This window comes from Ipomoea triloba, chromosome 2 (genome assembly GCF_003576645.1).
Source record: "Ipomoea triloba cultivar NCNSP0323 chromosome 2, ASM357664v1".
NCBI lineage: Eukaryota > Viridiplantae > Streptophyta > Magnoliopsida > Solanales > Convolvulaceae > Ipomoea > Ipomoea triloba.
Genome location: NC_044917.1, coordinates 657637 through 679644, shown reverse-complemented (window position 1 = coordinate 679644; position 22008 = coordinate 657637). Strand labels below are relative to the sequence as shown.

At 38.7% G+C, this 22008-nt stretch overlaps 5 protein-coding genes across 9 annotated transcripts; 3 read left to right on the top strand and 2 right to left on the bottom strand.

Annotated features, from left to right (window-relative positions):
* Positions 1-1871: 1871 nt before the first annotated feature.
* On the top strand, positions 1872-6740 carry LOC116006101 (RWD domain-containing protein 1). 2 transcript variants are annotated; one of them, XR_004095054.1, is made up of 12 exons: positions 1872-2029; positions 2550-2615; positions 2716-2783; positions 3002-3035; positions 3140-3209; positions 3589-3646; positions 3927-4055; positions 4782-4873; positions 5308-5392; positions 5892-5967; positions 6079-6210; positions 6508-6740. XR_004095054.1 is itself a non-coding variant. In XM_031246378.1 (11 exons), the coding sequence occupies exons 1-11, from the start codon at positions 2023-2025 to the stop codon at positions 6141-6143; spliced, it is 750 nt and encodes a 249-aa protein (XP_031102238.1). In that variant the 5' UTR covers positions 1872-2022; the 3' UTR covers positions 6144-6389. The 2 variants fall into 2 exon arrangements, 1 of the variants encoding a protein (XP_031102238.1); XM_031246378.1 differs by lacking the exon at positions 6508-6740 and having other exon boundaries at positions 6079-6389.
* A 542-nt stretch (positions 6741-7282) lies between these two features.
* On the top strand, positions 7283-10592 carry LOC116009935 (IAA-amino acid hydrolase ILR1-like 4). 2 transcript variants are annotated; one of them, XM_031249144.1, is made up of 5 exons: positions 7283-7702; positions 8144-8269; positions 8607-8921; positions 9349-9477; positions 9829-10592. In XM_031249144.1, exons 1-5 carry the CDS (start codon positions 7352-7354, stop codon positions 10240-10242), a joined length of 1335 nt encoding a protein of 444 aa, XP_031105004.1. In that variant the 5' UTR covers positions 7283-7351; the 3' UTR covers positions 10243-10592. The 2 variants fall into 2 exon arrangements, with proteins under 2 accessions (XP_031105004.1, XP_031105005.1); XM_031249145.1 differs by lacking the exon at positions 8144-8269.
* Positions 10593-11458: 866 nt separating this feature from the next.
* On the top strand, positions 11459-14659 carry LOC116009936 (IAA-amino acid hydrolase ILR1-like 4). Its single transcript, XM_031249146.1, has 5 exons — positions 11459-12067; positions 12292-12417; positions 12718-13032; positions 13736-13864; positions 14085-14659. Exons 1-5 carry the CDS (start codon positions 11717-11719, stop codon positions 14490-14492), a joined length of 1329 nt encoding a protein of 442 aa, XP_031105006.1. The 5' UTR covers positions 11459-11716; the 3' UTR covers positions 14493-14659.
* A 250-nt stretch (positions 14660-14909) lies between these two features.
* LOC116009911 (glycosyltransferase BC10-like) lies at positions 14910-17402 on the bottom strand. 3 transcript variants are annotated; one of them, XM_031249099.1, is made up of 3 exons: positions 16961-17402; positions 16193-16881; positions 14910-15659 (listed from the first exon to the last, which is right to left on the bottom strand). In XM_031249099.1, exons 2-3 carry the CDS (start codon positions 16751-16753, stop codon positions 15024-15026), a joined length of 1197 nt encoding a protein of 398 aa, XP_031104959.1. In that variant the 5' UTR covers positions 16754-16881; positions 16961-17402; the 3' UTR covers positions 14910-15023. The 3 variants fall into 3 exon arrangements, with proteins under 3 accessions (XP_031104959.1, XP_031104960.1, XP_031104958.1); XM_031249100.1 differs by having other exon boundaries at positions 16193-16827; XM_031249098.1 differs by having other exon boundaries at positions 16193-17402.
* LOC116009910 (protein HEADING DATE 3B-like) lies at positions 16751-21622 on the bottom strand. The gene is made up of 5 exons (XM_031249097.1): positions 20973-21622; positions 19591-20525; positions 19340-19391; positions 18233-19260; positions 16751-17546 (listed from the first exon to the last, which is right to left on the bottom strand). Exons 1-4 carry the CDS (start codon positions 21270-21272, stop codon positions 18265-18267), a joined length of 2283 nt encoding a protein of 760 aa, XP_031104957.1. The 5' UTR covers positions 21273-21622; the 3' UTR covers positions 16751-17546; positions 18233-18264.
* Between the last annotated feature and the right edge of the window lie 386 nt (positions 21623-22008).

Below are 22008 nucleotides of genomic sequence, written 5' to 3'. Positions count from 1 at the left end.
TTGTGTCCAAAGATTAAGTTATGTAAGTCTAGATGATGAACTTGGGGAAATGGTTTAAGTGTCAATGTCACTCTCGTGATCAATTGGACTATCAACTAATCCTAAGTCCCATTCTCATGGCAACTTGGCTAGAAGAGGCATTTTAACAAACACTTTGTGTGCCTATTTCCTTCCAACTCCCTTTTCTCAAAGGTGAGTAAGAAATATGGGAGGTATGGCTATGGTATAGCCCTATTCTCATAGGTGGAACACCAATTTCAAACATCTCTTGCATAATTTGGCCATAATTATGAAGAGTCAATTCAATTCTACGCAATTCATAAGCAAGTTCAACATTAAGACAATACAAAACCTAATTTATGCAATTTAATTCATATTGGGATTCATACATCAAGGAAGTTCAATTCAAATCCTAAATATGTTTAAGTATTCATATTTGGAATGTAAAGCAATAAGCAATTGAAATAATAAACATGGAATTCAAAAGAAACTTTAAGAAATATAAATGCAAAAATAGGAAATAGAAAACTTAACTTGATGATTTGATTGAAAAGAAATAATCTGGAAATTGATGTAGATTGTGTAAATACAATAGATTGCAAGTGTGGGAAGTGTTCCTAAAGTTTCCTAGAGAGAAAAACTAAAAGGGGTGTTTAGAAATTCAAAAGTATTTCAAAAATTAACTTCCAAGAGGTATTTATAGTCCAAATTCGCGCATTTTCGTAGCCTTCAGGGTAGGAAGTCACGGTGGGACTCACGGTGTGAGTCCCACCGTGAGTCTCAATGATCAGAAACTGATCATTGAGACTCACGCTGACACTCACGGTGTGAGTGTCAGTGTGAGTTCAATGATCAGTTTCTGATTAGCACTCACACTGAGACTCACACCGTGAGTCTCAGCGTGAGTTTCTGATCAGAAACCACACTGAGGACTCACGGTGTGAGTGTCAGCGTGAGTTCTTCACAATGACTTCCACGCCTTCGTTTTGCTCCTTTGTTCTCCGGTGTCCCCTTGAGTGTTTTCCTTATGCTTTAAAGCCCCGTTTTCTCCAAAGATTAACACCTTTTCATGCTTGTTTGCTCATTGCTCGGTCATTTCTTCCTTCAAACAAAATGCAACAAATTAAGAGTTATTCCACATTCCTTTACATAATATTTGAATAAAAAGCAAGCATAAACAAGCACAAATATGATGTCATTTAATGACATATCATGGCCCAATGGAAATCGTCACTTGTGGGAATTGGACACGGGTTCTCCCAAAATTCTTCCCCACATAGAGAGCTCACTTGCCACTTGAGCTACCCCATTGGGTTAAAAAACCAAAAGAGTTTATTTGTATGCGAAAATGACAATTATAATCTAATGAAGTATATTTATGTTGATAGGAAATATTCATCGATTTTGACCCGTTATGTATGTTTATCTTCTTGTTTTATAGTTGGATCGTGATTAAACGATTCGGGTCAAATTCATAATCAAAATTAATATTTTAGGTCTATATAAAGGTCATTATACTTTTATTTCTTATACTCATTTACTTTTATTTCCTTTCATATAATCACAATTAAATTGGTTAATCAACCCAAATATAAGTTTATAAACTTTGATTATACAAGTATTTTGAGACATGTAGGCCAATTAAGATACATTTTGCTCCATCCACCAACCTCCAAAGCAAGAGCAATGAGAGTGGTGAAGGGTTTTAAATTTAGGGTTTAAAACTTATATTGCAGGCAATAACACAAATAAGTAAATATATCGGGAAGATTGCATAATTACCAGTATTTGGAAGGGTGAGGGAGAAATTTTGAAATTTATCGAGGGACACGATTTCGATCAACGGCAGTAGCTGATCCATCTAGAAGACAAGTCCTGTGATCGATGCTCATATGCTTGAGCTAATAACATTACTGAACCAAAAGGGGGCGTTCGTTAGGTTTTAGTCCAGTGTGTATCAGTGTCGAGAATCGCTGTTCTTCGCATTGAGTAACTGTACTAAAGCAGGAGCAGAAAGCAACCATGACCGGTAATCTCGGGAAGGATTGAATCTTGTTTGTTTATGAGCTATAAACTTTTATTTTAGATGCAAAATTATGCGCCGCAAATTATAGTGTGAATTTCACCGTGGTTGTGCTTAATTATGTTGTTTTTCATTTTGGTGGTTTTTTGTGTCTGTAGGGTTTATTACTAAACTTCAATGTCTACTTGTTGAAGTTGGTGTGTTTATTGTGTTTCAAGTATAAAATCCAGCTAAAGCTTTCTTACTTCTTTGCTGAATTTGAATTTGTAGTAAATATGTGAATGGAGAGTGAATGGTTTGCAAGGGACTGAAAGTTGTGTGAAATGCTTATTATGAGTCATGACTTTTGATTGTTTAGCACGGGGTCACTGAATGAATACATTTATCAACCTTTTGTTGTTATCCAAATGAGAAAGAATAACGACCAGTTCACTTTGACAAACAATAATGCATAGTATTAGCTTATTGACTAGGGCTTAAGTTATTTTGAACTACTATATGCATCTGACATTGAACTCTTGATCAGATTATGTGCAGGAACAAGAGATGGAAATAGAAGCTTTAGAAGCTATCCTTATGGATGACTTCAAGGGTTTGTGCCTGACTATTCATGATATTCACGATGCTTAATTTGGTGCGCACCAAGTTGTTTAAGTCTCATGAATAATATACTGTGGTTTTTTATGTTCCAGAAATTCACCCTGGTGAAAGTGGGCTGAGCACATCCAGTAGGTGCTTTCAAATTGCTATATCTCCTCAGGTATATATATTGTTTAAGTGTTTTATGAATATTTCATTCTAAAAGTTTCATAATTGATCTTTTAGTTTTAAAAAAGGAGTAAATTGGTTTGAACACCTTTTGTCATGGTTCTTGTGGTTTGCCTTGAATTCTGCCAATGCTGTAATTTTTGTTGTTATTGTCATTTGTTTTACCGTCAGTATTCTTAATTTCTTATAAACCTGATACATGTTTTATAGGAGGAGGAAGCAGATGAACCAACAAATTCATCAGGTTTTTCTAAAGTGACTTCCTGGAGACCTCAAATTGCTGTATTATGCTTATTTTATTCTGCCTATTGTTTTGAATTTAATGCATATACCAAACTGTTTCTGCAGTTCGACTTGCTTTAATTTTCTCACACACTGAAAAGTATCCCGATGAGCCCCCACTTTTGAATGTCCAAAGGTAAGATATACATACTTTTACTTGCCAAAAAATGAAAAAATGTACTAGCTAAATGCTTATTATGCACATATCAATATATAACTTTTGAAGTATCTTTTTGGCTTGTCCATTTATGGGCCCAACTCCCAAGGGTTCACAGTTTCCATGTTTATCTACCAATTCAAGGCCATCAAGCTTATGGCATAATCACCATGCTTTGCATGCATTACTTCTGAGGACCTTTCTTCTTTTAACATGGTGTTTGCATCTAGAAAGAATGGACACCAAATTTTTAGTGTGATACCCATGTCAGACAAAATTATTGTTTTTATTTTATTTTTTAAATTGCATAACATTGATGTGTTTTAATACCATTAATACTTCTTTATGGTAATTTCAGCTTAAAGGGAATCCACTCTGGAGACCTTAAAATTTTGAAAGAAAAGCTAGAGCAAGAGGTAGATTGTACATCTCTGTTCTTTTCCAATGCATTCTGAATATTGTTTCTGCAAAAACTTATCACCTTTAATGAAATCAAAGAAGCATGACTGAAATCTTTCCTGATTGTTGAAACAAAGGATTGACGGGTAAATTAGATTAACAAGAGAGCTAGATGGGGCCAATGTACACTTAATTTATTGAAAATGTTTGGTTATTGCCTTTAACCAGTTCAACTTACAGTTTGCATCACTGTAATTTCTGATGCTCCTTGAGCTGCTATGTGATTGTATTCTACAGGCAACTGAGAATCTTGGTATGGCAATGATCTACACATTGGTCACGTCAGCAAAAGAGTGGCTATCTGAACTATTTGCTCAGGATGGTGATGATGAAAATGCTGGAGAAGATGAAGTGGCAAAAGATGAGGTATACATTATAGTTTTCCAATCTGTTGCATCATGAAATATGCAATCCTCGCACAAGACTGCATGTATAGATATGTTTACTCAAAATTTGTGAAATGCAACTGATATGGGTCTAAATCAGAATGGTAAATATTTGCTTGACTCATTAATCTTCTCTTTAGTTCAACTACAAGTTTGCTTCAGGTTTACGGTTTGGTTTTCTGTTGTGCTTTAATCAAATCTTGAATGCCACTGGTTCCTGAACTCAAATTCATATACTTTGATTGTATTCCTTGAAAAGGTTCTATAATAAATTTTTGCTTGTGTGCTTATTATCATTTCATAGACTGTTAACATCAGTTGAGGATTGGGTTGTCCATGAATTTGCCTAACATTTGAAGTGGTAAAGAAAATATTTCAAGCAAGCCTTGGTTATATCCTCTTACTTATCTTGGGTCTCCTTTTTGCCTGACTTGAGGAACTGCCTCTCTTTTCCTTCTACTTCGATTTTGGCTTCGTAAACAGAATCTGAAGGATAAAGTTGTAGTGTAACCTTTTATTATAAGTATAAATATAAGTCTTTCCTTCAATAAGTTTCTGACATTTCAAATTTAATTTTGGTGTCTCAGTTCTGCATTAACAGTATATTTTCATCATTATCTATTTTTGTGTTCTTCACTTGTTAACATTGTCAGTTGACCTAAATCTAATTCGCTTCAAACTTGATCTCACTCTATTTTCATTTCAGGTAATTGTGCCACATGGAGAACCAGTGACTGTTGAAACATTCACGGCATGGAGAGAAAGATATGAGGCTGAACTAGCCCTGGAAAGAGCCAAGTAGGGTGAATCTCTCTTGTACAGTTGCTATTACATTTATTTCAAAGGCAGTGAACAGTAGTATGTTTGCAGTGTTGGTACACAAACATTTCTCACAGTCACAGTCTGATGAAGGTTTGTTTTGGGGGCGGGGCAGGGGCAGAGAGAGCAAGGTGAATAGGAACCCGAGATATAATTTTCCAAACAATATACCAGTTGTTGCTTAGTTTATTAGCTATTCAACAAATGCTTTTAAATTATTCCAGTCAAGATGGATATCATGAAAGTGGCATGCATTAGTGCATTACACTGACCAAGGCTAACCTTTTTGCAAAGTATATGCTTAGAATCAAGTGTTGCATTCTTGTTGATTCTGTGGTGACATTTCTAGAAATCATACTATCATTTGCTTTCAGTAGTATGGTCCTAATAAATTTACAATGTTGAATGTTCAGGTTAATGCCGGATTCTGCCCTTTCAGCACCCAAGGAAAAGAGGCTGTCAGGCAGACAATGGTTTGAAAGTGGAAGAGCATCTTCGGTATTTTTTATTTTTTTTTGCTTTCCTCCTTCCAATAAACCATTTAGTAACTACTATATTAAACCTGATCCAAAGAAATAAAGCCAATGCTTGCTTTGCTTTATTTCACCAAGAATCCTCATAACAGGGAAGAACCACATTATAAAATTGAAACTGAAACTTTTGATGTTTATGCTGCTTAGAACTGGATAAAGAATTGACTGTCAAGCTCAGTCCATGCATAGGTTATAATGGTGGTTAGTATATTCAGTGGTCTTTTGGTTCTAATGACGGGATAAGGGGGGGTAGGGGGGGTATTATGAGACTTGATTGTCAGTCTGGAAAAAAAAAAAGATGGGATTGATTGGGCCTGGATTGAAAGCCCTATATTAGGTTTAGAGAAATAGCGAGACAGGGCTAACAATACTACCCCACTTATTCGTCCTAACCAAACGACCCCAACATTCAACAATCAATAACAATATGTAAGCTATATCAGTTTCTCATTTGTTCTCTACAGAAGGGTGCAACAGCTGTTGCTGAAGAATCTGATGAAGGCGAAGAAGACATTGATTTCGACGATGAAGACTTCGAAGGTCACTCTCTCCTCGCCTTCTCACTTTTACACTATCCTCTTCTGTCTCTGAACCAAAGTAACACTAGCTTCATTTTTATTTTTATTTATTTATTTATTTATTTTTTTGTAGACGATGAGGACGATATGCTTGAGCACTATCTAGCCGAGAAATCAGTATCATCCTCCCATTCATGATTTTGGAGGGCTGGACTATTTTTAGTGCTCTGCAGAATATTGCACTGCTTTTTTGGGGTGGAGTTTTATAATGATGATGATTTGTATACTTGTATTGAGCTGTTGAGACTTATGGCAACTTTTGGCCTGGGATCAACTGGCATGAGTTTTACATTTTTACTTGCTGTAACCAATAGTTTACCCTCTGATTCTAAAGCTTTTAATATGTTTCTATAGTTTATGAGCATCAGTTTATGCATTGGATAATTTTTAGCCTTTTTTTTTCTTTGAAGTGGGAAAATGTTAAAAAAGACACAAGCTTTTCTTTGGATTATTATTACCTCTTTTTTTTTTTTTTTTAAATTTTAAAATATAAGGGAAAGGCATAAATGCATAAGAACAGAGTACACAAAATGGAGCCAAGAATTAAGATAACGTATTTTATAAATTTGGACTTTACTCTACGGTCCACGCAATAATGATTAATTTTTTTTTGGTCACGTTTATAAATTTGGACTGTACTCTATAGTATTATACCCTTTAAAGAGGGCTAAAAATAAGATGTTATGACCTTTAAGAATTTAAGTTTGAGAATTATATTTCACCTATTTGGTTATTCCTTTTGGATCATAAACGCCAAGATTTAGTATACGGATTAGAAGGTTAAGATTTTTATCATTTACATGTATTATCATTGGTTCCGAATATATTCTATAATATTTAACAAAAAAATAAAACGAAAAGGTTTTTAAAAAACTAAAAATAATTTTTTTAAAAAGATTTATGTAACTAAAGTTCTAAACCCAACGGTCATCAGCCAAGGACCTTGTGGTCCAGTGGCATCAAACCCTTCTCTTTATACGGGAGGTGGTGGGTTCAATAGGTCTCTTTATACGGGAGGTGGTGGGTTCAATAGGTTGAGAAAGTAGTTATGAACAGACACTGCATTGTAATAGAGTTAGTAGTATTCAAAAAAAACAAAAAACAAAAACCCAACAGTCATCACTCAACACTCAATACTTCAATAGTGGTGAGACAAAAATTGACTAAGGTAAAAATCCACGTTTTTTTGCCTTCTCAATACAAAATTACTGTAGAAACAATTCAATAATATTGACGCTGACCAATGATTCTACTGTATTTCCACTACACATGTAACTATGCAGGCATACTTTTGGTTTCGCATATACCGTTTCTGAATCCGGGCTCAGCTGGAAAGGACAGCAATCATGAATTTCTCCAAATGGGTTTTCTTAATTTTTGTTCAGTTCTTGTTTTCTCCAATGCCCATTTCATCAGAGCTTAAGCTGACCTCCCAAGAGATCCCTGAGATTTTTTTAAAATTGGCTAAGAAAGCTGAGGTCTTTGATTGGATGGTGGGGATTAGGAGGAAGATACATGAGAATCCTGAGTTGGGGTACGAGGAATTTGAAACCAGTAAGATTATCAGGGAGAAGCTGGGTGAGCTGGGGATTCCCTACAAGCATCCAGTTGCTGGAACTGGTGTGGTTGGATATATTGGTTCTGGAAAGCCTCCCTTTGTGGCATTAAGAGCAGATATGGATGCTCTAGCTTTGCAGGTTTGCTTAATTTGTTTGGTTTGTATTGTTTATATTCCCTGTGATTTGACTTTGTTCTTTAAGATTGTGTGATGAGAATCTTTGTGTTAATTTATTATACTATAGTGTATCAATATAGATGTGAATTTATGCATAAGAGACCATTGTCTAGCCCTTGCCCACAATCTACCCAGGGCCCCACGGGATAGTGCGGTGAATCACATTGACTTAGCGACCCATTAGTTGGAATGACCCCGTGCCTGGTGCTCACAAGGAGCCACCACATTAGCTGTAATTCCACACTGTGGCTTCCAGGTTTGATCATGTGTCCTCGCCCACAATGTACCATCCAGGAACCAATTGAACTACTCGTGTAGGCAAAGATACCAATGCCTTATATATGGCAATGTTGCCAAGTGCAGTAATTGAGTGCCTAAATTTAATGGGTTTAAATTTTCATAGGAATTGGTGGAGTGGGCGCACAAGAGTAAAATCCCTGGAAAGATGCATGCTTGTGGACATGATGCACATGTTGCAATGCTTCTTGGTGCTGCCAAGATTCTTCAAGAACATAAACAAATGCTAGAGGTTTGATTATTAATCATTTGCAAAGCCACTGTTTTTGCTGTCTGTATTAGTTGTGTCGCAGTAAGTATAGTGTCTGTTATAATGTTCTTGATTTCAAACGACTTTATGGCTTGTTAGTTGTTTGAATGGATTTTCCCCGAATTCATTCGTAAGGAAAGAGGATCGCAATCTATTGCAATTACTTCTATTTATTTGTAGGGTTCATCTTAGTCAGTGCCCTTGTGTTGTCTGCCCAAGTGGTCATTTTAGCTATAAGATATATCCCGAGTAAAAATATCTGTATTTTGATATCGTTATATTGTTACCTGAAATAGTCTGTTTGTAATACTTTTGATAGGGAACGGTTGTTCTTGTTTTCCAACCGGCAGAGGAAGTGGGTGCTGGGGCTAAGGAAATGCGAGATGCTGGAGTACTGGAAAACGTTGAGGCAATCTTTGCTCTGCATGTGAAACCTGAATTGCGATTGGGTGAAGTTGCATCGAGACCCGGGCCGTTCTTGGCTGGGAGCGGCTTCTTTGAAGCTGTAATCAGTGGTAAAGGGGGACACGGTGCTATTCCACAGCACTCAATAGACCCGATTCTTGCCGCATCAAATGTGATTGTCAGTTTACAGCATCTTGTTTCTCGAGAAGCTGATCCTTTAGACTCTCAGGTATGTGTTTCTGTGCACATTCCTATGCTTCATGTCTTTGTGTGTAACTCAGAAAATATATTGAGCCTATTCAACCACTCTATGCCCACAATAAAATCCCCCTTTATCATACCCGGCTTTTAATGGATATTTTGCTACATTATTTGCAATTCCGATTGTGACACACTTGATTAATACAAAACAGCTCGTGCAATTCAACATCAGTAATAGCTTAGCCTCAACTTATAGCCTTTTTTCACTCCTCACCTGCATCCTCGAACGTCTCAGCACCACATTTGGGTCCCAACCGTTGCTGACACATAGCTTTCAGTCTTATAATCTTACATATGAAGTGAATGCGATACTTAATCTGCTTTGAATGGGAACTGAGAAGCTTTTACCATTTTAGCTTCTGAATTAGTTAGGCGTCTCCTTTTCACATTTGCAGGTAGTTACAGTTGGTCATTTCCGAGGAGGCGGTGCGTTTAATGTTATTCCTGATTCTGTTACTATTGGTGGAACTTTCCGAGCCTTCTCAAGGGAGGGCATGGTACAGCTCAGGAAGCGTATCGAGGAGGTAATGCTTAAACTTGTGAACAAGGCTAGGATCATTGTACATAATTGTATATAGTCCATACTCCAAAGTGTTTGTATACATGTATATCTTTATTATATGCTTTCGTTATCTTTAAAGTTATGAATTGCATACCACTTTTTGGAAAGGTGAAGAGTGTTTGATGGTGTCAATTGTCAGGTAGGCCCGAGGAAAGTTACTACCATGTGTTTCATAGTTTTAAACTTTTCATATTCATCACGTTTTTTGGGAAGTAAATGGCTTCATGTTAGCGGAAATTATTGTTGTGACCTCTTTTGATTCATCAAAATCCACAAATGTTCTCTTAGCTGTATCTGTCATCCACGCTGACAGGTAATAGTCGGGCAAGCCGCTGTGCAGAGGTGCAATGCGACGGTTAACTTTCTGGAAAGTGAAAAGCCCTTCATCCCACCCACCATTAACGACAGGGACTTGCACCAGCATTTCCAGAAAGTTGCGGGCGATTTGCTGGGAAGTTCTCACGTTAAGGACCACAAACCAATGATGGCGGGCGAGGATTTTGCATTTTATCAGGAAGCTATTCCGGGTTGCATATATGGACTCGGGTTGAAGGATGAAGCTGCTGCAGATGAAAAAGCTGCATCAGAACACTCCCCGTATTTTAAGGTTAACGAGGACGCCTTTCCTTATGGCGCTGCTCTCCAGGCGTCGTTGGCAGCGACTTACATTCTTGAACGCCAGCCGGGAGTTCCATCCCGGGTTACAAACAAGCATGATGAACTCTAAGGCTCCTGCAGAACTGTGGGGCCTTGGAGTTGGGGATTCAACTTTTTGGAAGAAGAAGAACTGTGAGGCTCCTGCAGAGAGGTTGAAGGGATGTGAAAAGACTTGTGCATTAATGGCCCAGTATATGATTTCATTACATTCAAGAAAATGCAAAGATTTTGGCACACATTTGGATAAGGCTTTTATCATTCTTGAATACTTTTTTTGTACTAGGAGTGCTAGAATTAGGCATATCTAGTGCTAGTTTGTTTAGGTAATAAGTGATACCTTTGAATAAATAGAAATGATACAAGATTTGTATGCATAAACTGAAAAGGGAAAAAATTACTGACCTTTTTGGATTACATTGAGCCAAAAGAGTTTCTGTAAATTATTCAAAATTATAATTTGTGATTGCTTTTATAACATTATAGTCTCACAAAATTTGAATATGAAAAATAAATGTTAGTAAAATAGGAAACATGGCAATTTTTATTTTTGAGTACTACTGACTCTGTTACAATGTAGTATCTGTTTATAGCTACTTTCTCAACCTACTGAAACATGGTAATTAATAAATCACAAAGTGGCCCAAATTATCATGCGTTGCATCGGCTTATATAACACACACACACACACACATATATATATATATGATCAAGTTCTATTGTGGCTAGACCTTAACTTGCTATCGGTACGGTCGCACCATTAGATACGCACAAACGTATCAACTGTATTAAGAAATACACAACAATGAAATGCACCAACACACCACAAAGCGCATCACAAAAAAAAAGCACCAAATCTCACCACAGCTAATAGTGCGTTCCCAAACACTGTGTGGTGTGTTTATGCCTATCTAATGTTGCGTTTTATGGTGATGCGTATGTAATGGTGCGTCTTGTGCTGCATTGGTGCAATTCTTTGTAACGCATTGATACATTTCTTTGTTGTGCGTTTCTTAACACTATTGGTACGCTTTTACATACCTAATAGTTTGACCACATGTTAAGATCTGCCCGCATTTGAACTAATCTATATAATATATATTATAATTAGACCCTAAAAAATTGAGGGTCCTGACTAGATTGTAGTAAAAAAATAAAAAAAAAAGGAGTAAATGATAAGTAAAAAGTGAAAAGTGAAAAAAAATGAGAAGTGGAACACTCACTCCCAAGCGCAATAAAATGCACGTGAGGAAAGTGGAGGTGGGAACAGTTTTAGGCTTTTAGCGGCGGCAGCAGTCAGCAAACAGTCTGTCCATCTGAAGAGAAACTTGCGACGGACCAAATACGATACAATTCAATGTTGTAATAAAATCCCACGTTTTCCCCGTTCTCAAATTCAGCATCAACCTGAAGCTGACCAACTATTCTACTGTGTTTTCCAATGCATACGCATGTATATATATAAATAATTAAATATAAATATACTCAAAAATCCCCTCTTTTTTCTATCCCTTCTTGGCTTCGATTTTTCAATCCGGTCGCCGATCATGGGTTTCTCCAAATTGGTTTTCCTGATTTCTGTTCATATCTTGTTTTCTCTCATACCCATTTCATCAGAGTTTGAACTGACCCCCCAGGAGATCCCCAAGATTTTTTTCAAATTCGCCAAGAAAGCTGAGGTCTTTGATTGGATGGTGGGGATTAGGAGGAAGATACATGAGAATCCTGAGTTGGGGTATGAGGAATTTGAGACCAGTAAGCTTATCAGGGAGAAGTTGGATGAACTGGGGATTCCCTACAAGCATCCATTTGCTGTGACTGGTGTGGTTGGATACATTGGTTCTGGGAAGCCTCCCTTTGTGGCATTAAGAGCAGATATGGATGCTCTTGCTATGCAGGTCTGCTTAATTTGTTTGGTTTGTTTTGTATTGTATTGTATTGTATTGTTTACAGTCTCTGTGATTGACTTTGTTCTTTAAGCTTGTGTGATGGGAATCTTTGTTGGTTCTTTATGGTAATTAGAGTGTATCAATATAGATAGATGTGAATTTAAGCAGAAGAGATCATTGTCTTAAATATGGCAACACTGGTGCTTAAATTTAATGAGTTTAAGATTCCATAGGAAATGGTGGAGTGGGAGCACAAGAGTAAAATCCATGGAAAGATGCATGGTTGTGGACATGATGCACATGTTGCAATGCTTCTTGGTGCTGCCAAGATTATTCAAGAACATAAACAAATGTTGAAGGTTTGATTCTTAATCATTTGATGTCTGTTATACCGAGCTTCATTCAAAACTATTATATGGCCTACTAGTTGTTTGGATGGATTTCCCTGATTTCATTCAAAATGAAAGAGCATTGCATGTTATTGCAATTATTTCTGTTTCTCAAAAGATTTATCTTAATCAGTCTCCATATGTTTCTCTGCCTTAGTAGTAGCAGGGACATATCCTAGATACTTACATAATAATTCCCCCGGGTCTTAACTGCTCATTAAAAATCCCACTTTTTGATATCTGAAATAATGCGTGTAATGCTTTTGACAGGGAACAGTTGTTCTTGTTTTCCAACCTGCAGAGGAAGGAGGTGGTGGGGGTAAGAAAATGCTAGATGCTGGAGCACTGGAAAACGTTGAGGCAATCTTTGCTCTTCATGTGGATCCTGATCTGCTGTTGGGTGAAGTGGCATCCAGAGCTGGACCTATCTTCGCGGGGAGTGGCTTCTTTGAAGCTGTAATCAGTGGAAAAGGCGGGCACGCTGCTATTCCTCAGCATTCAATCGACCCAATTCTTGCCGCATCAAATGTGATAGTCAGCTTACAACATCTTGTTTCTCGAGAAGCTGATCCTTTAGACTCTCAGGTATGTCCCCTGCTTGTCTCAAATCTCGATATCATCAAGCATTTAAGCTTCCTTGACCACTGTATGTTCACAAACAGATTCTACATTTTACTATGTTAGTTGCAATTCCAATTGTAACACACACACTTGATTAATACAAAGTAGCTCTTGTAACACAAGTGACTATTTGGATGCTATTATGGAAGCCATTGTTTCGGTTGGTGGAAACATATGCTCCTCTCTGCTGTTAGCTATATCCAGTAGTCATATTTACTGTGCCATCTGTGATGGTGATTTGATGAACTTATACTAACAATATCACCAAGTATTATGTAAGCAAGTTGCAAGAGTTTGGCTCGTGGATTCTTAAATGGAGAGTATTGTTTATGTTTATACTTAATCTTGTCAATATAATATGTTACACATGCTTATACTTTATTTTAAGGAATATTCACCATATAACTCGATGCCTGAAGACCGTCATTGAGGCAAGTATAGGCCACTAGGATTCTCCTCTAAATGCATTTCTTCACTCCTTCCCTCATGCCTCAAGGAACCATATAACTTGGTGCCTGAAATGTAGTTTTCGTGTTATGTATGGAAGGTTACCTCTGCTTTGTAACAGATCTGAGAAGCCATAACCATTTTAGTTCTGCCTTTTGTTTTTCTTCTATAATATTTCAAAAGGAATATAGCCTTTGAATATCTTTTTTCACATGTGCAGGTAGTTTCGGTTGGTCATTTCCAAGGGGGTGGCGCGTTTAATGTCATTCCTGATTCTGTTACTATCGGTGGAACTTTCCGCGCCTTCTCAAAGAAGGTCTTTGCACAGCTCAAGAAGCGCATTGAGGAGGTTGTGCTTAAACTTGTACTATGTTTTTGGTACCATGTTGTCATATTAGTCCATATAGACTCCATGAATGCTTCAAACTTTTCACTTTCATCACTTTTTTGCCTAGTTTATGGCTGCATGTTAAAGCAAATTAGTTCTATTGTCTTATTTTTCATTGACATATGCAAATATTCTCTCAGCTGTGCTTCTCTGACAGAAATCTTACTATCTGTGCTGACAGGTAATTGTAAGGCAAGCTGCTGTGCAGAGGTGCAATGCAACTGTGAACTTTAATGAAGATGAGAAACCATTTTTCCCACCAACCATAAACGACAAAGATTTGCACGAGTACTTCCACAAAGTTGCAGCTGATCTGCTGGGAAGTTCTCGTGTTAAAGATGCTCAAATGCGGATGGGGGGTGAAGATTTTTCGTTTTATCAGCAAGTGATGCCTGGTTATATGTACTTGCTTGGGTTGCAGGATGAAACCGGGGAAAACCTTGCATCAGCGCACTCGCCCTATTTCAAGGTCAACGAAGACGCCCTTCCTTATGGCGCTGCACTGCAGGCTTCATTGGCTGTAAGGTACCTTCTCGAACACCAGCCCGAAGTTCCATTGCGAAATTCAAACAAGCATGATGAACTGTGAGACTCTCAGACTCCCCAAGAGATCCTAACAGCTGTATGTGTTGCAACTATTCATTGAATTATTAGTCATACAGGGCACTAGGTTTGTTTAATAATGACATACAAATTGTCCATTTATGAAGCAGTTTCTGGTGTTTCTAATTATAAGAAGTGCAAATACCCTTTTTCTTTCTTTTTCTTTTTTTGAATGACGAAGAAAACCCGTAGCCACTACTCGAGAGCGTGCACTGAGTAAACTTAGCCAGCAAAAGGTCACGAGGAGGTAAACCAGCTTAGGTTGTTCATAAGTGATCAATTCAAACCAAGAAGGCCAATTAGCTGTTCCCACAGGGAGTCAAACTAATAACCTTGTGGTTACCAAACCAACAGCCTAACCAACTTGGCTAAGGTTTCCCTCGTAAGAGCAAAGACTTGAGCATAACATTCAAGAGAATACCAAAATTTTACTAACAAAAACATGTTGATAATGATATAACATTCTTGAATACCTAAGTTCATACTACCTAAGTGTACATGGAAAATGAGTGGCTTATCAGAAGCCCAAGAGCTTGGATGAATGTTCTAACAAAGGATCCAAGGCACTAGGAGAAAATTTTCGGGCGAAAAGGTAACAAAAGTTAGTTGGCTGGTTATTGTAGATGCATGTCTTTTCAAACATCTTCTTAAAGAACTGCTCTGTAATATCAGCCTTACCAAATGTAGCAGGGTGAGCACCGCCTCTTGACCAGTCCACCCATGTAAGAGTCCTGTTCGCCATGAGACGAGGCGATTCTATGGTCAACATGGTTGGGAAGTAGTGCTCGTCCACATAACATGCTGGCCTGCAGAACTGCTCAAACTTGGGGTAGTATTTCTCGTCTTTAATAATGTCAACAGCCAATTTTCTGTTAACTTCAAACCACTGGGATCCTTTCCGCCAATCAGTTAGGTTAACCACAGGTGACATGTTCTCATTATAACGCCCTCTTCCATAAGGCCCGGGTTCATCAACCGCAGCCATGAAGCTGTACCTGGATCTCGATATGTAGTGGTAAATAATGCTAAATTTCTGAAGTGGAATGCATGCCTCGGAAAGGAGGATAAACCATTCATTGGACACGTCAAGCAACGCGTTAGCAAGAAGTCGCCTTTCAGCATCACACATGCTCATCCTTCCCCACTCTGCCACCTACACAAGAAGACGAACAGCCATGGACGATAAAATACAGAAATTGCATTATTCAAAGTATTTATATATGCATAAATATAATTGCAGAACCACAAAAGTGTAGTTTAGATCAGTTTCTTTCTACCAAACATGGTGATTTCGTGATTAATTATTTCTTATAGCCAGATGATGAACCTAAAGAGATATACTTCCTTAGGTCTTGTTAACATTGCTGTAGGAAAAGCACAAAGTTGAATGCCTGTATGATCTGGTGTTTGAGAGAATGCGAAAATCTTCTCCATACACTCTCAAAACTACTAGACATAAGACATTACAACGGTTTTGAATAAGGATATAGGAAATGCGTCTAAGTTTCCTCTCTCTCAACAGTATGGTCTCATCCATCAAGAATGCTAAAAGAGGCAGTAGTGGAAAAATACATAGAAAGATGACAGATTGACAGGAAGATGCATTTTGTGCAATATAAACTTTCGACTTGCAATTGCAGTTGATAAGATTGACCATAAAAGTGGAAGAGGAAGAGTGATGATTACCTGGCTAGGTATTTGTCGACGGTAAAACACTGATGATGCATTGAAATTAGGCTTGTAAGCGGGCAATGAATGAATGTAGATTGAATAAAGCCCCTCATTCCCCTTAAAGAACCTCTCCCACAATGGGGCCAAAGGCAGAGGCCCTCTAGTCAAGAACATGAATGCAATCTTGGGTTTTCTCTTAAAAGGATAATCTTTCACTTGAGGAACGAATGAAGCCCGCCAGAACAGCTCAGTGTCATTCATAGTATGCAAAAGATCCGATGGCGGTCTAATCCACCTCTCCAAACTACTTACTTCTTGAGAACATGACTGTATCCTAGGAACCACATTCTGAACCCCAGACTGTATCATAGGAACCACACTCTGAACTCCCAAATACCGAAGTGTGTACATGCTAACGATCGAAAACGTAATACAGACACCCAAAAACAACAGAAGAAACTGAAGTAATCTTAGTGGTAAAGGCTTGTATTGATTTGTCACTCTAACAGAAAGGTCTTTCCCCCCCTCCTCCAATGCCCCCTGACTCCCAACCCTTGACTGCATCTTCATTTCCATTTAAATGCTGAGTAATCCCTTCTTTTCTTTAGGGCAACAGTTCCAAATCTGTAAGAAAACTAGGTTTTCTCAACCTGCAAATCACCAATTGTAGATGGGAAATCACCAGAGACATTTGATCTACAACACTAGATTCAAAAAAGCAAAGCTTCAGAAATACAACCACAGCAATAATAGAACAAGATCTGAAACTCTAATTCTGTTCACCTCAGGGAGCATTAGCCAATCAAGAATGAAACTTTTTCTCAACCCAGATCATAAAAATCCAGACAGCATTCACCAGACATGAAGCTGATGCTCGAAATGCCAGAATCAAGTAAGTAAACGTCCAATTTCCAAGATTCTGCGGCGCATTCACTTGCCAATTTGTCAAAACGGGAGTTACTCTCTCCCTCTCTTAGCTCAATAAATGATGAGTATGGTTGCCATAAAGAGAACCGATTTATGAAGGAACCAAATGCGGTGTAAAAGGTTTGAACTATAAAACGGAATCTTGATTTCACACCTTTTCTGCTTTGTCGCTTGATTTTCGCCTCTTACCTTGATATAACGGCGCAGACACTGATTGATCCAAAGAAAGAAACTTCATAACGGGATCCGTGTTTTATAGAATGTGTTATGTTATAGACAGGGATGGTAGCGTGCTAGCGGAAGAACCTAGGGGGATGTTTGCCAGGTGAAAGGTGAAAATGATTTTGTACTCCATTCAAGAATGTTAGAACCTCCTAGAAATTCAAACATCTTGGGAAGACCCGTGTCCAATTCGGACAATTTTTTTTTAGTAAATTCTTACCTACACAACACTCAATTGAGTTAGAATATATATATATATATATAAACATAAATATGCAATCAATTATCAGCTGTTTAGATTTTTAGTTGAGATATAACATATGCTTCAATTTGATATCAAAGCCACTAAAGATCTTGGGTTAAAATCTTTGCGTCCTGCACACGTGAAGGGACGTGTTGAGCATACAATTTAAACATAAATATACAATCAACTATCAGCTTTAAATTTAGGCTTTATTGAAAGAGATCATATCACCCTGACTTGAAGTTAGGTGATCAACCGCTCATGCTAGTCTTAGGGCATAATTTTTATAGTCACGAACTTAGTTTTTGCTAATACCTTCTTTATTGAGTTGTTGGATAAGTCTTTTTTTCTATTAATTCTGAATTTTTCGTTATAAATTACACACTTTTTTTTGTACGAAATGACAAAGGATGAATACTCTTTTATAGATCACAAGGAAAGAATAGCTTTGATAAAATCTTGAATGGGATATAATACACAACACAAAGAGAAGATACCAAATACATTGAAAAAAACCAATGGCTGCTGCACTGGCCATTTCGCAAGGGAAAAAGAGATGATATATTTACATTTATATATATATATATATAATCAAAAGAAAGATGAACAACATCATTATAGGAATGTAAATACTAAATAGCAAGAATGGTGGTTAGTCTTACAGGGTTGTCACTGCAAAGCAAAGGGTTATAAGTCAGTGTTGTTTCCTTTCTTCTTGAATGGACTTGAAGATTCGAGCTGCAGATTCGGGTGCTGTGTTGGGGTTGTGAGGCACAACCTTGATCACCTGAATCCGCTGCTCCGGGATCTGATTCGCGTCGGTGGCTGGCGTGGTGGGGAAGAGGGAAAGCGCGTCCCTCTCAGAAGGACTACTTGCAGTGCTTCCTTGCAGGTCACTCCCTCGGTCTGTCTGCAAACTTTGAGCACCATTTGATACGATCCCGCTCTTCTGGCTTGAAATGTTGCATGATTTTTCGTATGGTCTGGCCGAAGGAGTGTTGTTGTTGTCGCGTATGGATGGGACAATCTCCCAGGGGCTAGACCGAGCTCGGGCAAAAGGGCTCAGCAGGTCGATAGCTGAGGTTGAGCCCGAGGGGTTCATCACGGGCATGGGGTATGGTTGGAAGTAGGCCTGACCAACAGGAGGGGTGGAGAAAATCCCAATTCCTGGTTGGTTAGAAGTCACCATACCATAAGTTGTGTTCAGGTAGTTCCCGCCAACACCTGACAGGTTTAGCGGCCTGCAACCGCCATAAAGAGGCGCCAATATCCCCCCCGGGGGAGGACAAGGACCAGAATACGGTTTGTAAACGAGCCCTTCTGAAGGCGATCTGACAGGAACTAGCCACTGATTTCCAGGCGGGGGCTGGAAGCACCAAGGCCCCGATTTTGCTTCAGGAGCCGGAGATGTCAATGCTGGCATCCCGGGATAAGGGCTTTGGTTTGCCTGCTGCGGAGAGTTCCTCTTGTGAGTATCACTGCAGACAGGAAGCGTTTTCTCGCTTGTTTTGTCTGCTCCACCCCCCATACTGGCCTTCGGCCTTTCAGAATCCGCCTTTGGTTCAACAACCAGGGTACGAGGTTCCTGAGCATTATTGGATAGTAAATTCTTCTTCGAAATTGCAGGTTTGCTGGTATACACGTTATCTTCGAATAATATCTCTGGTGAACGAGCAACCATTCTCTGCACCTGCTCGAATATTAGCAAGTATTAGATCCTCTTCCCCGCGAAATATATAGCAATGTATCTACAAACAGTTTGGAAGTACCTTTATCAACCTGTGCAGCTCAAAAATCTGTAGCACAAAGATCCTTTGCTGACTGAAAATAGAATGACAGGAGTTAAGAGAGACATTATAGAACATGTGGCAAAACTAAGACACTGAAGAGAAGAGCGAGAACATATACTACACGAAAGTAAACAATCACAGATTAATAACGCTAACGATACAGTCTTTCTACACATGGTTCTATACACACGCCACTCTACAATTCCCTTGAGCCGGGTAAGGATACTTACTGCAGAATGGTCCTCCTTGCTTTCCAGAATAGTTTTTGACCTAGCATTCTTACGATATCGTTGGGGGATAAATTTACAACAGATGTTGAGTTTACTGCAGAGGCATCTGAGGTTTCCTCGTTTCTGTCAGCTTGAAAAGATCCATGGTCCTGCTCATCAGGGCATTTATTTACAAATTCTATCCCATTTGGTCTTCTTTTTTCGTCTCCTGGTGGCCGAAGAGAGCATGAAAGATCTTCCATCATGGAAGCACTTCTCTTTTTAGCAGACTTCTCATATTCACCATCTCCATTGGCCTTGTTCTCTTGCAGAACCCTACATTCATCTTGAAACTCTGATCTAGTTCTAGCTACTGAACTTGAATCTACATTGATCAAAGACTTCTCCCTAGTAGATGGCACGAAAGAAGGTTCTTTTGCTGCGTGGTGCTTCCTTGTTTGGTTCATATCGAGGTTCTCTTTAACTCGATCTGTGGGATGCTCCCGCTCCCCCAACTTGAGTTCTCCCCCCGTCTCTTTTTCAGAACTACAACGAAACTTCTGATAAGAGTTGGAGCTCGAGAACGTATCCTTTTCTTTCTCCCCGTTTTGCTGTACATTCCCACAATTCAGATGTTTCCCTATTTGATGAAATGCTGGAACACTAAAATCACCACCATTTCCAAGCTTCACACCAGAAAAGCTATTACTAGAGTATGGTAAATTGCAAGGCTGAAACGGTATACACTCAGAGCTAGGCAAGTGCCCTTTAACGCTAAAACACTGATAATTCAGAGATGCCATTGGCGCTACATCTGGAGGATTTCTTGGCGTTGCAAAACTCGGTTCACCAGCTGCAAAATGAATGCCACTAGAGTAGGGATGAGACATCCCAGTCCAGTGAGACGAGCCGGGCGGATAGCAGAAAGGAGGGAACATTTTCTCAGTCGAACCAGCCTACAAAACAATCACTTTAAGATGTCAAATAAGCCCTAATTCCAGTCATTTCATAGCCATATCAGATAATAACAGTCCAAGAAATCCTTGAAACTCCAGTGTTGAGGTAAGAACTATGAGAAATTAACCAAAAACAAACTGTTTTTCAACTAAACTAAACCATGGTGTTTAAGGACAATCTAACTGATATAGCAGAACATATGTACAACTAATCTGGTTTTCAGACTCCTAGGTGGGAATAATGGCTGGCTTAACATTATAAGTGCAAGATCAGACTTCACATCCACAGTCCATATATAACTATGAATCAAAAGAAACACATATAAGCACAACATTTCAAGTTTCAACACACATATCCTTTCACAGAGCAAAAATAACAGACAGAATGAGATTCATCAGACATAAAACCAAACCAGAAACAAAGAAAACATCTAATGTTGGACTCACATGGCTGGAAGATGGTCCAGGGATTGAAGTGGGGGAATTGGCAGGAGGGAGAGGCAGCATTGAGATTGATGGAAGGTCAGGATTGAGCCTCTGGGGTGGCAGGGAAACTGCAGGCTGTTCACTAAGAGCCATTTTGTTCCTTGGAGGAGCCCTTGGCCCTCCTCTCTCTGCATCATTTATATGCAGCCTGGGAAATATAGGATCCATCTTCTTCTCTTCTTCTTTCCCACCTCTCATCTTCCCCTTTCTCAATTCCACCACCACATTCCCAGAATTAGACTTTTCAAGAATGCCAAGCATCAACCAGAGCTAAACAACAACCAAATGCCTGGTTCTTGGAGAAGAACATGAAATGGTTGATTTGGAGAAAGACCCAGAATGCGCCACCTCAAAAAGATCAAATCTTTATAGCAAAACACAACACAAGAAACATAAATATCATGACCCAGGAGGTGAAAAAGATAGTAATAAGCACTATTCTGTTCTTTTCCTTGAGGAGATTTTTTTAGGCCAGGGCTGAGTGAATGAGTGATTTGATAGGGGGGAATCTGGGGAGAGGATCACATTTCAACAAATAGAAGAGAAGGAGAATAAAACAACGGAGCAATGTGGGGTCCAAACACGATAGAGCAACAACGTTTGAAGCCGTGGAGGTTCTATGGCCAAACAAATGAAAGGAGTGACAGGAGAAAACGGCAATAGAAAATTTGGTAAAAAAACACACAAACAACGACTCGTCCTCTCTCTCTCCCTTTAGGAACAGTTGCCGAACAAGTGGGATAGCTCACGGCCACATGTGCAGACATTATTAAATTCTGCCAATCTTTTAACGAAAAATCTGTTAAAGATTACGTTCTGAGAGACGCAAACCTCTCCCGTTTCTCTCTCTCTCTCTTCGCGCTTCTCTTCTATGTAATTAAATTCTTGTTTTTAGCTTCCCCGTTAAGATATGAAGTGGCCCGTGATTATAGTTTCCGGTCAACTCCGATTCATTTTCGACAACATATGCATTCATGTTAATTAACGATATTCTTTG

Excerpts from the sequence above, each read along its gene's own strand:
- LOC116006101 (XM_031246378.1), top strand. Across the intron at positions 3,036-3,139 it reads TGAACCAACAAATTCATCAG|TTCGACTTGCTTTAATTTTC; the intron begins GTTTTTCTAAAG and ends CTGTTTCTGCAG. Across the intron at positions 4,056-4,781 it reads ATGAAGTGGCAAAAGATGAG|GTAATTGTGCCACATGGAGA; the intron begins GTATACATTATA and ends TTTTCATTTCAG.
- LOC116009935 (XM_031249144.1), top strand. The coding sequence starts at position 7,352 with ATGAATTTCTCCAAATGGGTTTTCTTAATTTTTGTTCAGTTCTTGTTT. Across the intron at positions 8,270-8,606 it reads AACATAAACAAATGCTAGAG|GGAACGGTTGTTCTTGTTTT; the intron begins GTTTGATTATTA and ends TACTTTTGATAG. Across the intron at positions 9,478-9,828 it reads TCAGGAAGCGTATCGAGGAG|GTAATAGTCGGGCAAGCCGC; the intron begins GTAATGCTTAAA and ends CCACGCTGACAG.
- LOC116009936 (XM_031249146.1), top strand. The coding sequence starts at position 11,717 with ATGGGTTTCTCCAAATTGGTTTTCCTGATTTCTGTTCATATCTTGTTT. Across the intron at positions 12,068-12,291 it reads TGGATGCTCTTGCTATGCAG|GAAATGGTGGAGTGGGAGCA; the intron begins GTCTGCTTAATT and ends AAGATTCCATAG. Across the intron at positions 13,033-13,735 it reads CTGATCCTTTAGACTCTCAG|GTAGTTTCGGTTGGTCATTT; the intron begins GTATGTCCCCTG and ends TCACATGTGCAG.
- LOC116009911 (XM_031249098.1), bottom strand. The coding sequence starts at position 16,753 with ATGGAAATGAAGATGCAGTCAAGGGTTGGGAGTCAGGGGGCATTGGAG. Across the intron at positions 15,660-16,192 it reads GTCGACAAATACCTAGCCAG|GTGGCAGAGTGGGGAAGGAT; the intron begins GTAATCATCACT and ends CTTCTTGTGTAG.
- LOC116009910 (XM_031249097.1), bottom strand. The coding sequence starts at position 21,272 with ATGCTTGGCATTCTTGAAAAGTCTAATTCTGGGAATGTGGTGGTGGAA. Across the intron at positions 20,526-20,972 it reads CTGGACCATCTTCCAGCCAT|GCTGGTTCGACTGAGAAAAT; the intron begins GTGAGTCCAACA and ends ATTGTTTTGTAG. Across the intron at positions 19,392-19,590 it reads GCAAGGAGGACCATTCTGCA|TCAGCAAAGGATCTTTGTGC; the intron begins GTAAGTATCCTT and ends TTCTATTTTCAG.